The sequence below is a fragment of the Ptychodera flava genome, chromosome 20 (assembly GCF_041260155.1).
Source record: "Ptychodera flava strain L36383 chromosome 20, AS_Pfla_20210202, whole genome shotgun sequence".
Taxonomy (NCBI): domain Eukaryota; kingdom Metazoa; phylum Hemichordata; class Enteropneusta; family Ptychoderidae; genus Ptychodera; species Ptychodera flava.
Window position 1 is genome coordinate 23,661,682 of NC_091947.1, and position 17,000 is coordinate 23,678,681.

The 17,000-nt window shown below is 38.2% G+C and overlaps 1 protein-coding gene across 1 annotated transcript; it reads left to right on the plus strand.

Annotated features, from left to right (window-relative positions):
- The first annotated feature begins 7,429 nt into the window (after window positions 1-7,429).
- On the plus strand, window positions 7,430-16,732 carry LOC139120356 (doublesex- and mab-3-related transcription factor 1A-like). The gene is made up of 8 exons (XM_070684696.1): window positions 7,430-7,552; window positions 8,503-8,671; window positions 10,649-10,788; window positions 11,725-11,876; window positions 13,423-13,582; window positions 14,007-14,308; window positions 14,659-14,914; window positions 15,311-16,732. Exons 2-8 carry the CDS (start codon window positions 8,511-8,513, stop codon window positions 15,460-15,462), a joined length of 1,323 nt encoding a protein of 440 aa, XP_070540797.1. The 5' UTR covers window positions 7,430-7,552; window positions 8,503-8,510; the 3' UTR covers window positions 15,463-16,732.
- The last annotated feature ends 268 nt before the right edge of the window (window positions 16,733-17,000 follow it).

Sequence of the window (17,000 nt, forward strand, 5' to 3'; positions counted from 1 at the left end):
CGTTTGCGACAGTCGCTTACGCCATAGACCATGGAGTCATCGTCACGGATCGACTCAGTAGCTCTGTAGAGTTCCTCCTCATCTATTGAGATTGGTCGGCCGCTGCCAGCCATCTGGTTTTTCTGCAGCCACTCTTCGATAAAACTGAAATCTTTGCCGTCTACACTTGGTTCATTGCAACTCATTTGCAGCTGTTGGCCATACTCAGTCATGACTACATTCGATGGGTTGTACTTCGGGACAGGGCAGACCCTGACATCGTTTCTGGCGGTGAATGCTGGTGTACAAGACACAGGCAGGTTCAGCATCTGTGCCGTGCCAGATGGTGTGTTCATGATTTGAGTGACATTGGGTGGCAATTTGTTGACTGAAGATTGCGTAATTAGGTATGCTTCCTTTGGATGTCCTTGATACCCGAGTGGCTGTTTTGGTAAAAAAAAAACAAAGACCAGGTCAAATAGTCTCCCCAAAAAAGAGTACATGGGAAATTTCAGATCAAGGGACAAATTTTTGAAGTTCAATTTTAATGACATTTATTTGATAGCAAAAGCTATCAGAATTTCATTGTGTGCAAAAGAAATATAATGGTTTGTTTGTCAGCAAAAGCATAGCCCTGCACAGAGATACTGTGGCATATTTCCACTTAATGATGTGGTATTCACCATTAAAATCGGACCGCCGAACACAACGCACTTTAAACTCGTTAAAACGTGATGCAGTAGGCCAGTCTGCACTACGGTGGCAAAAAGATTTCGCTGAGCCACAGAAAAACGAAAGTGTATTGAATCTTACTGTTGGCGGCGCGCTCACATTTGCCGGTTGGATTAGTCTTATCGTCTGTCCGTACACTCTCGGTTTCAGAACGTTTGTGCCAGGGTAGAATGCAGGTGAGGAAGGCGTCGCTTGTCCTTGTGGCTGGACTGGCCCTTGTAATACAAAGAAAATCATAATAAAGTGGCTTTAGAGCATGCAGTTTGACTGAGTTGATTGCAGGTAAGTTTGAAAATAGTCCGCGTGAGCATACTTGCTTTGTATGGTTTAAATTACCAAATTATTGACGCTAAAATTACCTTATTAAGATGTACGAGAGATAGATAGAAAGAGAGAGAGAGATTAATGGTTAAAAAGATGGACACATGGGTAGAAATAGATAATGCAGTACCTATTCTGGTCATCGTTGAGGATGGCTGATTTCCGGCAAACCTCAAGCCTGTGGTTGCCATGGGAGCATATCTGCCCGTTGTCATGGAGGCAGGATCAACACCACTGTAGGATATCGTGTTTTGATAATTCTGGATTCCAGTGCTTACAGTTGGTATACTCCTTTGGGTAAACATGGGGTTCATCGGTATTAGAGTATTTAAGCGTCGTCTCTTAGGCGGCCTAGGTTGGTAAACCCATCCTGATTTGAAAAATAGACAAAAGTTCCCAACGTAATTTGCCAAAAATTATTGATTATAAATCACACTTTAAAAAAAACCATCATGACTTAAAAAGATTCTGGATGGTATTGCAAACTGCAGCACATAAGCCGATTACATTCAACCGGATTCCGCGGCCAGAGTTCTTATCTCGTATTCTCACGATTCTTTGCAATGTACTGTCACAGCGATAACTTGGGTGCCAAACACGACCCTCAACCACTGCACTTGAAGAAGATCGTTTCAAGTACTATACCAGGAAACACACATCCAATGCGTAATAAGTAGATTCTAGCCAACACTAAATTCCTCTGAGATATTTAGTGCTGACAATCTGTACATATGATAGAAGGCGCCACTAAATACCGTGCGCTGAGTGTACTTTATTTATTTATTCATTTATTTATTTATTTATTTATTTATTTATTTATTTATTTATTTTTCAAAAAATGCTTATTAAGTATTTTTCGTTCATGAAGAAGTTCCCTAAACATAAGATAGAGAACAATAGGGGGTGTCGTCGGAACTGCGCCTGTGCGCTTTTTGTTCACAAACAATGTATATTATGCACGATATTTGGATGCATCACGTCAACATAGCTCAATATTGCGCGTCATCATATTAACCCACTATGCAATTATTCATGGAGAGAGAGAGAGAGAGAGAGAGAGAGAGAGAGAGAGAGAGAGAGAGATCCGCATCTCAATCGCATTTCTTTACCTGGGTGATCCTTTTTATGCTGGTCTTTAATCTTTTGAGCTTCCTCGTAGTATGGCTTCTTTGCATCGTTGCTCATACTGTTCCAAACCTCGCCAAGTTTAACACTGATTTCAGCGTTGTTAGCGCTTGGACATTGCTTGGCCAGAATTGGTCGATAGATGCGAGCCCACACCATGAAAGCATTCATTGGTCGCTTGATGTGGTTCGGATCATTGTTGCGTCGTCCGTAGTCTGAAATCGGATGTACAATTCATCATGAACAATACATAAATTGATGACATAAACTGTCAACGTTCACCGTCATTTCTGATCATAGGTTTTTCTTCTGTCCGATCTTCAAGTTACATTCAAACATGAGTTTGTATAGCAATTGCACGTATCACTTTCAGAAATTATTAGTTTGACGTAGCTCAACGGTTAACAGTGAACAGCACATCTTGGGACTGAAAGCAGAACGATTATCGTAATGCTGTAAAGTAACTGTGCATATTATAGTAAAGCCTCAAGCTAATCCAACATTTCAGAATTTTTGATTTTCTTCAACTAGACTACTTTCAGATGAATTTTCTTTTGAAGGCATTAACTATTCGTAATCAACTTAAATTTGTGCTATTTAATTTGTGTAATTAAAGACTTGCAATGAAATCAATGTTCTTTCTGTCTTATCTTACTAACCAAATTCACTTTCCTGCGATGAATTACTTTGTTGCATCGACACTTCGGAAGTTTTCGTCTCTGGAGTTCCCGCTGCCGACGACGTCAAGGGGGATACATCCACAGTTCGTAACCCGGTGTTGTTTAAGGTCGGACCGTGCAGCATTTTCATCGCTGTTGAAGTATACGTTGCAGTAGTAGTAGCTACTGTAGGTTTTTGCACGTGTCCGGATGATGTAGCAACGACGTGACTACCTTCTGCTGTGGTAGACGTAGGCAAGACCACTTTCATCGGAGTACCGGGAGGTAGCTGTCTCGTAGCAACAGAGCAAGGAGCTGTTGTCCTGACTATACTGTAATACATCGGCTCCGTGCATGTTGCTAAAGTTTTCACTTCGGCTATTTTCGGCATATCTGATTTGGAAGAAGCCAGAGGCACGACTTGGATCTTGTCTGCCGATGTAAAACGCAGAGTGGCGAGATCTCCGCCGGCGAAAACTTTGCACGCAGCGTTGGTATCCGAGAGCGCATCTTTATTGTTGGCATGGGATGCTCTTTCGGTCTTGACGACGATCACGGATTTTGCTGCCTGCTCGCCATCCTCTTTTCTGATGACGCTGGTTGGTTTGGCTGTCTCTGACATCACTGAAGTTTATGTGTATTGTTGGGAGGATTTGGTCGACAAACCAAATAAAAGCTTCCCTGTGTCTCTGCCGCTTCCACGATGACAATGACACAAAAGATGGTGGAAATCCGAACAATCACTAGGGATCGTGTTCTGGAATTCGACGCAGAGTTCCATGCCATTGGCAATGATCTATGCGCGCAGGGTGAAGTACGTCACCTGACTGTGGACACAGTGCACGCATAATGACGTGTACAGGGGCATGTAAACTGTTCCATAAGGTTTACAAGAATTAGCACAATAAATAAAACATTAAAAATGAAACAACAATAACATAACACCATGGAACAAAAAATGTGACAGTACCAATGTTATTAAAGTTTCTCCAGACGCTGACGATTCCCTTTTAAAATACTCGGTAGTTCTCTGTTTTTATTTTTTCCCGTGAATTTTAAGCTTAGGCATACTCGCACACAAGGTGCGGTACCATGAGTGTTAGAAACTTGTCGGCCAAGACGCATGAAAGTTAGACATATGTAACACACAAAATTGTACCCTTCACAACTACAGACAAGACGAACTTCATTTGCACGTGTCCAGTGACAGTTAAAGGGGCAGTCCTCAATCCCTGGTTCCGGATAAGTTCTTGTTGACAGTGAGTGCCTACATGGTGTTAGCCCTTTGTTTCCCCATTATAATTTTTATCAAGTTAGTCAATTTAATTTTTATAGATAAAAGTGATAAATGACTGACCTGCCCCTTTAATGAGAATCTTGAGAAGTACTTTCGATTTCCTTCATTCGGCGTTTGTCCTCATAAGGTGACGTTTTGTCTCAGTATGACTGTACAGGTGATGGGGCCGAAAATATAATCTAGAAAAAAATATCGGTAACTTTTAATTCCGCAGAAGACAGACTTTCGTGTACTGATTGAGCTACATTATGATTTTCCTTCAGTGGACTTATTCTCTTCGTTTAAAGTCAGATAAAGAATGTATTACTTTCTACCAATTTTACCTTCTGCAGTACCTTCACTTTCCAAAGAAGAATTCATCGGTACAAAACACGTTACACACAGAACATGGATTGCGCTATTCCGAAAAGTCACCTTATGTACAAAGTCACATGATGTACAAAGTCACATGATGTGCAGGCCAGATAAGGTTTTAGTATAGATCTACAAAATTTAAGATTTTGAATTCTTTGCTCTGTGTTTTGAACTATGCTCTAAATGTAATTAATTCTAAGGTGAATTTGAAAGCATTGATAAAAAAAATGTAGCCGTTCCCTACGATTTTTCCTCATAATGTAGTGTGATTTCCTCTGTAGGTAAGATGTTTTCCACACTATGTATAATAGTGTGATTTCCTCTATAGGTGCATTGAACCCCGATGAAAATTTCTCTTCTGAGAAACTCAGTCGCTCATTTAAAGTGTAAAACAAATACAAACAAACAAACATGTCAAAACCTGACAGATTTCTCTAAAACAAATATTTGCCTCATCACTTTTACACTTTGCTTAATCCCATAGCTTTCTTTTCAGGCCAACCTAGACGAAAAGTTCCCATATAGCTTGCACTAGGGCGGATAACTACTGAAATTTCAAGTGAGAAGGCTACCATTTTCGTTATTAAATTGCATGTGTTGTAAGTTACAGTAAATGGACAAGAACCCTCACCATGCTCTTTGAGATTCATCATCTGTCTATATCCTTTAATTTTACACAGCTGTAGGGCTTAGATCAGCTTTCAACAAAGAGGAGAGTTGATTCATACTGACGCATTGTCGATGTCTTACCCCCCCCCCCAGCGTAGATTTCTGAAACGTGCCTTGGCTTTCAAATGAACCAAAGTCCCTCCCGCACAGACTGCGGACGAACGAAAACGAAGAAACAAGTGCAGGATGTTTAGCAAGCAGTGAGGATTTGCATTTGCAATGTTACTTTTATCAAAAGTAAAAAGGCCAAGAGAATTTGTTTTCCGTTAATAAAAAAGGAGGTGAGAAACATCATGAAAAAAGGGAAATTGGCAAATCATAGGTCATGGGATATTTTCCATGAGGAATAGTACAAACACTGGTCTAGGATACATTCAACATAGCTCTGCGTGACAGGTATATGTGTTATGAACTGCTAATGAGTAACTAGTATTTGGCCAGGGCACAGTCCGTGTGGACATAGACCACTTTAATGAGAATCTTGAAAAGTACTTTCGGTTTCTTTCATGTGGCATTTGTCCTCATAAAGTGACGTTTTGTCTCAGTATCTTGTAATTAAGTTAGGCTGTGTTGAATTTTGCAGCGCATATGTATAGTTAGGCTGTACTGAATTTTGCAGCGCATACTTTGTTCTTTTCTGCAAATACTATCAACAACAACAACAATAATAACAACAACAAATTTACTGAGTCCAAATATATTTTTATTTTTCTTCATTATAATCATCATCATCATCATCATCATCATCATCATCATCATCGGAGACTGAGGACCCTATGGTTGAGTGTGTGGTGGCATGGCTGTGAGCATTGTATACTACGTATAACGGTATAGGCCTACCCTTCCACCACGACCGGTGATAACACACATCCCCGCCATGCAAAGCTATGAGGAATGTGTGGATGATGAGTACTAAATCCTGTATTTTTCCTTTTCCTCATGGAAACCTCCGTCGATCGATCACCATGCCACACGGCTATATTTCTGGGCGTGCATAAAATTTTCCACCGGACTTTGTCAACGGTTGACCTTGCTCCGTTGCATGGATTGTCATGCTAATACATTTATCTCAATGAATATCAATTTCAAATAAGCTTTCCGTTGAAAATCCGATCGACAAACGTTCCCACGTTGTCGTGAATTGATTAAATGTGATATCCCAACAGTATGGTTCTTCGTTCCTTTGATTGCATGAAGATTTAATCATGCTCGTTGCATTTCCCTCTTCCCTGCTACTTCCGTTAACTTACCCGTCTCCTCTGTTTTTGTCTCCAAGGTCAGGTTGACCGTTGATCATCGCCAAATGGTGAGCAAGATCGCGACCGCAATGCCCCTAAGCCCTCCCAATTTTTTTCTTGTCAGACGGTATCCCGATTTTTATATCTTTAGTTTACCGTAGATACGTACAAAGACGCACGACCGACATCACTTACCCGCCTGTAGGTTTAGTTGGCTTAAAATCAGAAAACGATTAAAATGAAAATTGATAAACGGAACACGAAAATCAAATCAAATTTAAACAATAACGCAATTTACAATTTTACCATGGAGGGCATTGGGGTTCATCTAGCCATGGATGTAAAAAAATTTTTTTTTTTACATCCATGATCTAGCTGCAATAATTGTAGCCTTGGTTGGCCATGGGGATTGGGCTTCTGTCGTGCGGCTCGCGCCTTGCCCCAACAAAGGCAAGGCGCGAGCATCACGACAGAAGCCCAATCCCCACGGCCAACCAAGGTTACAACCTGTACGCTGCGTTGGAGTATCTGCCGGATGGCTCCGGCGTTGTCTCCAAAGAAATTACATTCCAAGAGGATAACGCCGCGCTTGTACATTGTGACAAACAACCAAGAAAAGATAAAAACACATTAAAAACATCGTTCAATGCATAGTCTACTGCTAGGGTTTGTTCACGTATCACAACATGCAACACCCCGATGTCGGGTCGACCGTCCCATACTTTGAATCGCATGCGATACGCGTTGCGGCATGCGATACCATACCATTCAAAGTCTCCATATACATGATGTACGTACGTGCGTGTATGTGTTGCTACAATGTGTCCGAAGTACCTGTGTCCTTTTTGGAAAGAAAAGTGTTCATGAGTCACGTGAGTCTAGTGAAGGTGGACCCTGGACATGCAGGAAGTACACGCCTTAAATTTACATATGAATAGAGATGATAGAAATACTTCCCCTGGATTGGTCAAAAGTTTACGAATAATTTTATTGACACCAATAATATTGGCTACAAACCGATTCATTTCTGGAAATCTCCAAACGGCGCCAGTAGACAGTCAGACGCCCTATAGCTGGAGCGAGGTGTAACCGTCAACCAAATTTTGACAGATTGTGGCAAAAGTTTCTGTGAAACCGTCAAGGAAATCCCCGTTACTGCACTCGATATTCAAAGTCTGGTCAGTATCTCATTGAGTCTGCGTTTTACACACAAATATTGTGATTAGTGTTACATGCAATCTAAAGATTTACACCGAAGGTTTTACGCGCTAAAACTTGAACGGCGATACCGACTTCAAATAGCTGACATTGGCAACGCGATATGCCGATAGTCTGGACAGACTATCGTTCAAATCATGTCAAGACCTGAAGTCTCATCGAGAATCATATTTTACCAAATAATGTCAACATCTAAAGTGTTTGATGATTATCTGTCAGAACGCTCATCGGATGTCGTATGGAAATTGAAAGTTTTAAAGCCATCGTGAAGTCTTTTTTGATAAAAATCGTGGAAAATCATTTTATGAATGTTGCAAGAGCAAAACTGATCGGTGTCGAGCTTTAATGTTTAAGTGCCCACGAAAAGATACATGTACTAAGTTGTTGAATCATTCTGATTCATATCCAGATATTTGTCACAAAATTCGATCCAAATGTTTACCTTTTGTAAGTTTCTTTTTTCAAATTAATGCTTCCAACTTTCTGTTCCTAAAGGCTAAACATTTGCCAAACGCTGCCAATTTTCGTGCGTCAACACCTCTGTGTACTACAATGGTCCCTTTCGCCAACCTATAGCAATTCTGTCTTCTTTTCTGAATTCATTTCCCGTCCGACAACTCCAGGAATTTCGTTGGTGATTTTGAGGATGTCCGCGACACCAACGCTACGTAGGTAGTACGTGCAAAGCCGCAGTGTCCTGAGTTAAAAGTGACAAAGACAAGCTTTAGGTGTAGTAGTAGTACCTGCCGCCGCACCGACGCAAGTCTGCTACCTGGTACCATTGCAGAGAACTTCTACAATGCCTTGGTAACCAAAGGGTTGATTTACACACCTAGCGTTGTTTTTATCGCAATTTTCTTCGCAGGTATAAAAACTCTCTCAAATACTTGAATATTTTAATATCATAAAGATCAATGTATGAAGAGGATGGATGAAGAGGTGTACGTGTACAAGACGATCAAAGTCAAATCTCCAACATGTGCAAGATGTCGAAATCACGGTGTGATTGTCTTGCTAAAAGGCCACAAGAGAGAATGTCCCTACAGGTTCTGTGAATGCCAAAATTGCTCCTTGATCGGGTAAGTTCTAGATCTTAGTATGGAACTTGGTATGGATGAAGTTTTAATTCTTATAATTTAGTATTGCAATTTGTTGAAAAGCTAGTGATATTCTGTGCATTTGAAGGCGCGTGTAAAATTAGACATCGAAAAAACTCAATTTTGCCGTCTGCATTGCTCCTTGCTCACAAGCACACCATTGCACCGTTTGTTAGGTTTGCAACTGTCACAACAAAGAAGTCAGTATTTCATCCAGAGAGGGGATGGGGGATTCCCCCACTGTTGACATTTCGGCACCCCCAAGTAATTTGTCAAGGGGGGACCAGCCTCCTTGAAATGGTGCCAGTCACGCCTTAGAGATACAAGTACAGAACACATGAACTGGTGAAATCCCCCTAAATTTTCTGTTAAAGGGGAATTCCATCTTTTGATGCCATCCTGGATGAAACACTGCCGTCTTCCGACTTGTTGATGGGATTTTGCAATTGTAAAATCACAGCATTCTGTTCATAGTTTGCTCCATGTAGCATTATATGTACATTGTAATATATGACATCAAATCGATTCCAGCAATCATTATCATTCAAGGCAAATAAATTACCAGGTCCAATAAACAGTAAAAACAAACACACAAAGAAACATAAGATCACTGACAAAATCGGTAGTACAATCTTGAATCACTATATAAGTGGTGGTACCAGGTGTCCGGAATGGGTAAGCGTACCCTGCTAGCATGCTACACCCGTCAAGATTGAACTAGTGTGACAAAGTTATTGTACGGTAATTCAGCTATCTGCTAAATTACTGTTCTGAGTCAAAGTCGGGAATACTGTCTTTCATCATCTGAGTGACAGATTTGCCATATTTAGATATAAGATCTCCATATCTACATAGAACTTCTTAAAAGATCTAACCAACTACTTTGTGAAAATCCTTGTCTCACCAGCTTTAAGACTAATAAGCTGTGTCTCTCTTGAAAATCTCCATATGAATCACAAGCTCTACAGTATCTCAGTAGTTGTGAAATGTACACACCATAAGCTGGACTCGACGGAATATTACTGGTCAAGTAGGGAAAGTTAATGATTTCAAAATTAAAATCATCCCTTTTATCATACAACTTGGTGTGTATTGCATTGTGTCTAATTTCAATAAATAGATCAAGATACGATGCTGAGTTCATGCTCTCCGTTGTTTCTTTAATTTCTAATTCATCTGGATATATGTGATGGAGGTAATTAGAAATTCCAGGATTGTTCAAACTGATGAGATCATCAATATATCTATAGGTATTATTAAAGGACTTTGCAACTCTTTTAGATCCTGAACTATGAGTACATTGTAACTAATGTTACTTTTTCGGTCAAAATTTACAGAAGTCTTGCACTGGCATAGATACTGACATCTTGTGGATATATTTTCAATGGTATATGGAATAATTATTTGCAAGCATATTCTGTTGAAGTTTTGATTAACCCTTCGAGTGCTGTTTTTTCCACCAAAATTTTATTGCCACATTTTACCAACTTTTTATAAATTTTTCTGAATTTTTTGGATAATTTTGGACCAAATGGACATCATACTCCATTGCTACAGTTTTTTATCAGAATTTTGGCAAAAATCTGAGGAAAATTGACTAGGGTATACTTTATAAAGGCGAGAAAAATTGACGGCGCACAATGGGTTAAATACATATTAGCCTTTCACTTGTGAATATTAGTTTTTCATCTGAATGAATACTTGCATGAGAAAAATGTTATTGTATGTGTGCTGACCTAAATTCCCAGCTTAAAATTAACATCAATTTAGCATGAAAAACTATGTGTCTTGCCTCTATGCCTCAGTCCACACCTAGGTTGTACATTGATGTGTGGTAGCAATATATGACTATCAGTATTGGGACGGTGGTACAAGAGGAATTGAATGTTGAGAATTTTAAACTTTAGAATAACTGGCAAATAGCAAAATGGAGTTTCACATTACTCTTTTCAAAAAAAGGGAACGAAGAAGGATTATGGCTGCTCAGGTTGCAATCCGTCGGCAACAAGAATCACAAAAGAGACAACTGACATCCAAGTCCAAATCAGAACCTTACATTCATCCGAGACCGATCAAGAAGAAGAAAACATCAGAGTCAGGTATTATTGGTTGTCAAATGTTTGTGCTTCCTGTCAAACTGGCAATGAAAATGAAAATGTTGAAATTTGTATCCAGTCTTATCTACCAATGTTTTTCTATCACATAATTATTTAAAGTGTCTTCAGGTCTTCACAATATGTAAACTGTTCTCTGACATCTACAAAAATTACAATTGAGAATGAACATTTGATGTCACTTTTGTGTTCAGTGATTTTAATATCATATGACATATGGGCTGGTACTGCCAAACAAATGTGGTGCAAGTATTTTGAGGGAGTAAAAGAAATGTTAAGAAAAATTAGAATTAGTTGAGAAAAATGAAACGTCGCTCTCACTTTTGTATTTAACAATTTTAATATGGGATGGTAGTTCTTTCCAAACATGACACAAATATCATGGGGGAGAAATCAGTGCTTGAAAGACAACACGTTAAAATTGTTCTGAGGAGGCAACTACCGACTTAGCTCAATCAAATGTTTGCACTGCCCCTCAGGCATTGTGACATCGCTCAGTGTAGTTTATATTCAGCTCATCAGTTCCAACTATGAAGCAGTGACTGACATTGATAAACAGTAGCCATAAATTAACCCTTTGAGTGCTGTAATTTTTTCCCACCAAAATTTGAGTGCAACATCTTACCAATTTAAGAAATTTTCTGTAAATTTTTTGATAAATTTGGACCAAATTGACATAAAATTTCATTGGCTACAGTTTTTTATCAAAATTTTGGCAAAAATCTGAAAAAAAATTGTAAAGGCGACAAAAATTGACTGGCACTCAGTAAAAATACACAATGCACTGAAGACAAACTAGGTGATTTGATAATACTCTGCAATATTTAAGTACATGTAGATTTAGTTTATTGTACATTGAACATAGAAAGATCCATATCTGATCATCAGACGTTAACTTTTGTGTGTCTGTGTTTCTATCAGAACACTCTAGCCATGGGGAAATTTTCTTGCCATCGACATCAGATGTGAAGAAGACAGTACTGCCGAAGACACCTGCATGTACAAGTGGATTGAATTCTTTGACAACTGACATTTGTTATGACCCATCCACTAGCACAATAGATACAGACAGTGTAAGTAGACTCTATTGTTTCAAAAACCATGTCCCATTGTTTCAATACAAAGGACACACTTAATTGTTGCCAAGTCCCATTCACCTTCCTCCAGCACAAAAAATAAAAACTTTCACAAAACTGTAGATGTGCACTCATGCATGCATAGTTGTGAGCATTGACTTTATATATAAACAGAACTTTTACAAAATGTGAATTAAAAATTTCTCATTATTTCATGATTGCATGCTTTTCTTTGTTTGAATTATGGAAGATTGTTTTGATAAACACTGTATAAGCACTATGTTTCTGAAGCTGTCTGAGATATATTTTGTCAAGCTCAGTATGTATAGAGTTAGCGTGGAGATATGGTGTAGATCTGTACATTAGGTAAAGGATAGAGTGTAAACAAGGAAAGAGATTCAAAGAGCTATCTAGATGGAGAAAAATTATTGCATCAAATTTCGATGTTTTGAATGATCAAATATTAGCAAAAGGAAAAAACTGTATATTGTCTTGACAAGACAATGGAAGCAGCAACAAGTGAACTTTTCTCTGTCCAGTGAATTTGGGATCTTGAATTCAAGAACAACACAAATAATAAATAACTGCATGTTTTTCTTTTTTTTTAATTATGGAAGATGGCTTTGATAAACATTGCACTACCATATGTCTAAAGCCATCTGTATTTTGTGAACCTTGGTGTGTATATTGTTAGTTTGAAGATAGAGTAATAATTAAATCTGTGCAAAAAAATTAATAATTTAATCTGTACATGCCGTGACAAGAGTGTGAGGAAAGTCAAAGGAAAGTACAATGTCCTCTGATTTTCTTGACAGGACAACAGAGGAAGCAACAAGTAAACTTTTCACCAACCAGAAAATCTATCAGTGAATTTGTGATCTTGAAAGCCCAAACCATACTAATAATAAATATTCTTTCTTGACAAATTCATCAGTACGTAATAACACTACAACAAATAATTGTGTATGAGTATAGGGGACTGAGGGGCAATGCGATGTAAAAGTTGTTGCGGCAGATTTCCTAAAATCTATTTTCAAAAAGTACTCCAAAATCAGGGACAGAGGAAGTTGTGATTCTGAGACAATTTATCTGATCTAATAAATATTTTATTGTTTTTTTTTTGTTTTAGAAAACAAATACATTCTCTTTTTGTAAATTTTCTAATTTTACAAGGTTTTATATGAAAGGGACAGTAGCTTCAATTTTTGACAAATTATCATTGTTTTGTCCAAGGAAACATGTCTTTTGTCTTCCAAGGTATTCTGGAATACAAAGTATTAAGCTCATGACAACTACACTCTGTGTAATGTAATGTTGTTACTGACTGATCGATGAATTCCTGTCCGGAATAATTACTTCTCCAACAGTAACATTAGGTTTTACACGCATACAGGCTGTTTTAATTAAGTTGAATACTTGGCATTGAAAGTGGCTTTGGGAGTAGAACAAGCTACTATGTAAACAAAAGGAACTGAGATAATGACAAATAGATCAAAAGTTACAGTCAATGGAGCTATTAAGATGTCTGTCTCACCACTGATAGTTTCCTGGCCAGCTTCATCACCTCAATCAAGTCACCAATCAAGGCAAGAAAGTGAACCCAAGTACTGCTGCATACAACTGGTCTCCAAGTCAAACTAACCTTGCTCAGCTTGCCTGTATTTTCCCGGAACACAGTCCTGAAATACTGCAGCGAGTTTTAGGTAATCAAGCTACTGTTACCTATGCTCACACAAAAGTTTGAATATCAAAGCATTATTTCAATCTTATTATGCTGAATTGATTACTCTGTTTCAGTTATACTTGGACATTAAGTGGTTTTGTGCAAAAACAAAATTGTTACACTATCGTGTATGATTTTATCAGATGTATGTTTTGCATTTTTTTGTGAATAGAATTAGAAGCTCATAAAAGTAACAAAAAATAGTCCACAGTAATGTTAGAATAAATGGGTTGAGAAATTGAAACTCTGGAACAAATATGCTCCTTGCATTCACAGATGACTGACAAGAGCGCCCTCAAGTGACAGTACTTCAAGTACACTGTGGAACTATTCTTTCATCTACAAAGTTTGAAATTGCAGGCAGAGAGTTACTTTTGCTTCTTTTCTTTGTTTCTTTCCTACAGATTTTTACTCTAATGATGTATCCCGAGCCATAGCATTGCTGCTATCAGGCAACCCTTCGGTACTGCAGGGGTTCTACTCACAGCAACCACCGACTGCCAGTGCTGCAGCCATTATTCCAGGGACTGCTCAAGTACTGAAACCAATACCAATGCCACCAACCACTGGTTTTATCAACCTCTCCCAGCTGGCTAACTCGCATGTGAACACGACAAGTGCTGGGTACTCCCCTCTGCAGAATCCTGTACAGTTATCAACGTCTGGTTGTAACTTTGTGACATCTCCGAACACAAACATCCAGCAGGTAAAAATGAGTGTTTTAAAGGCATAGTAGTGGGGACACTTGTTGAGCAGTGTATCATCATTAATGCACAATTTCTGGCCATTTCAATATTCTCCATTGATAATTCATCAATGACTCAATGGTTGATTCATACTCAAACAATGCTCATTCATATACTTTGCATAAATGAATATATTTATCCAGGAAATTTAGCATGTAAAAATTGTACATGATGTTGATGATATGGTCCTCTGGAAAACTCACTTTTAAAGGAAAAGCATTTATACAGGTGTATAGCAAAGACATGAACATTAAAAGAAAAAGAATTACCAATGTCACTTCAAGTTCCACTGCATGTATTACTTTTGCAGCAATACAGTCATCTACAGCCAGTGGCTCCAAAGTGTGGATACACCAGTAGAAATTTTTCTTTTTGTGGTGGATTACCAACAAACACACCAGGAGTTGTTGTACCTGCGGTATTTCCGAGTCAGGCTATGAGCCCCACTGGTCAAAGTGCTGTAACAACCTGCCACTTGGAACCCACGCAGCCTTGTATGCGAAGTCCTTGCTTTAACAGTAAAGAGTGTCAACCAGACGGTGTTCATGATGCAGAAACAAAGTCAGGTAAGGCTTTGCCAATTAAAAAAGGGTAAGATCTTCATCTGACTAGGTCACGGGTAAAAAAGTTGTAAAATTGATAAGATTTGCATGACAGTTAAAAAACAGTATAGTCTGACTTGGGATTGGTAATTTAACAGCTGGTGTTATTGTATGCGTTTATTTATTGCTAAAGCTGTGCAGTTGTTGAACAAAGTATGCTCACAATGTGCAATTTTATACAAGCATTTACTGGTATATTCTAGTACAGTATATGTGTTTAGATATGTGCAAGGTCTGCAACAGATTTTTTCTGTAAAAAAAATCATTTTTTACAGTTCACCCCTAATTGAACAGAATGTACACGGGACCTGCTCTCAAAGATTCAAGATGAAGATGTTTGATTATTTTTCTTCTACACAGGAGATGTTCACCATCACACAGCAGCTGCCCATGCTTTGGTGTCCTTGGGTTCATCACCAAGCTCCAAGGCAACCACTGTTAGCAACTTGGGTGATGAGATTGATCAGGATGTCATGGAAACCATTCCCATATCCGACCTGGAGAAGTTCTAGAACTGATGTAGTATATCCACAGGTGACTATGGCATTTTCAATAGGAGTTTACCATCTTGTACCCGAAGAGAAGGGTCTCTGGGTTCACCCAACCCCCACTCCAAAGAAAAATTAGTAAAATAAAAACAGAAAGTGGAGAAAACTGATGTAGTATTTTCAATAGGAATTTACCAGCCTAGTATGCGTTGATCGCAATTTTGGGTTTGTTACTAAATATAGCTGCACGCGCGCGACTTTCGGACAAACAAGCTGAAATTCGGACAAATTTTGTCGTTGTATGCGCGGCTATTGTTGCAGCTTGTAGTCTCAGTCATCAATTCATACGAATAAGTGTGACGCTAAATAGCCTTTCTAACACTTGCAGGTTTTATTTTCGTCGTTTAAGCGGAAAATTTGGACAAATGTTTATTTATGCATATTAATGAGAGGGAACAGTGACGTCATTTGCGATCAGCGCTATTAAGTAAAGGGTCTCACCCTCATATACAAGAGAAGAATGTAATCTCATCAAACTGAAATGCTAGGCATAATCTCATTTGTACTGATATATTAAAAATTCATGGTTTTATGTTGTCTTTTTTTCCAAATGTATCATAATGTACCATTTAATTGATTGCAGTTGATATCATCTATCAAATTTTATAGCCCTGTTAAGGTGATATTTCCCGAAGGATAGAGATATCACAAATATAGATTCCTATAATATTTGATATCCTTGGCTATTAAACTTTAAGTTGTAGGAAAAAGCACACTGTGTTTGCTGCAGGGCAGTTGTGATCTTAATAGCCAACAATGAAAGGAAGTTGCCAGTTTTGTGGAATTTATACTTTTTTCTCAAAGCCTATAGATAAGTCCATAAATACGCGCAATTTTTGTAAGTGCTCACTGTCTACCACAGTGACTTTGCATTCAATGTCATAAAATTATTAGAGAAATATCATGGCTTGGTTGCATTGCCAAGCAAATTACAGATACAATATTTTTTTTCTTCTTTCTTGAATAACATGCTTCCATGATGCTACTGTCTTGTTATCTAGAAGATGAGACCACACTTTAGTTTTGAAGCAGTTTAGTTGTTTAACGTGTCATGTTTTCTGTCAAAAGAGTTCTTTTTTGGACCAAACATCTTTAAAGATTAGAGTTCAGAAGTCCACTTTTTAAACAGAGTATTTAAGTCTAGTACATACTTAAAAAGAGATAATTGATCCTTGTTGTACACTTTTTGTCACTAAGATTTTTTTACCTCTGTACTCCATCAAAGTGTTTTATACAGAAGCTGTTCTTTGATGTTGTTTTTGTAACTTTAGTACTTTTGCATAAAAAAAAAATGTTTTATACAGAAATATGTTCTTTGAAGTTTTTTTAAACTTTTGTACTTTTGCATAAAAAAAATTATACAGAAAGATGTTCTATTGTTATATAAAAATAAAATCCCTTCTAACGAATGTTCACCAAATAGCATTGTGTTGCATTCTCAACTCTTGATGAAGCTGGGAAGTTTTCTATCGACCAGATTGACACCACTACCTTAAAGTAGT

What these genes read in the sequence shown, in the direction of transcription:
- LOC139120356 (XM_070684696.1), top strand. Translation starts at nt 8,511, where the DNA reads ATGAAGAGGATGGATGAAGAGGTGTACGTGTACAAGACGATCAAAGTC. An exon ending in GCACAATAGATACAGACAGT is followed by an intron (nt 11,877 to 13,422) that starts GTAAGTAGACTC and finishes CACCACTGATAG; the next exon opens with TTTCCTGGCCAGCTTCATCA. An exon ending in CGAACACAAACATCCAGCAG is followed by an intron (nt 14,309 to 14,658) that starts GTAAAAATGAGT and finishes TTACTTTTGCAG; the next exon opens with CAATACAGTCATCTACAGCC.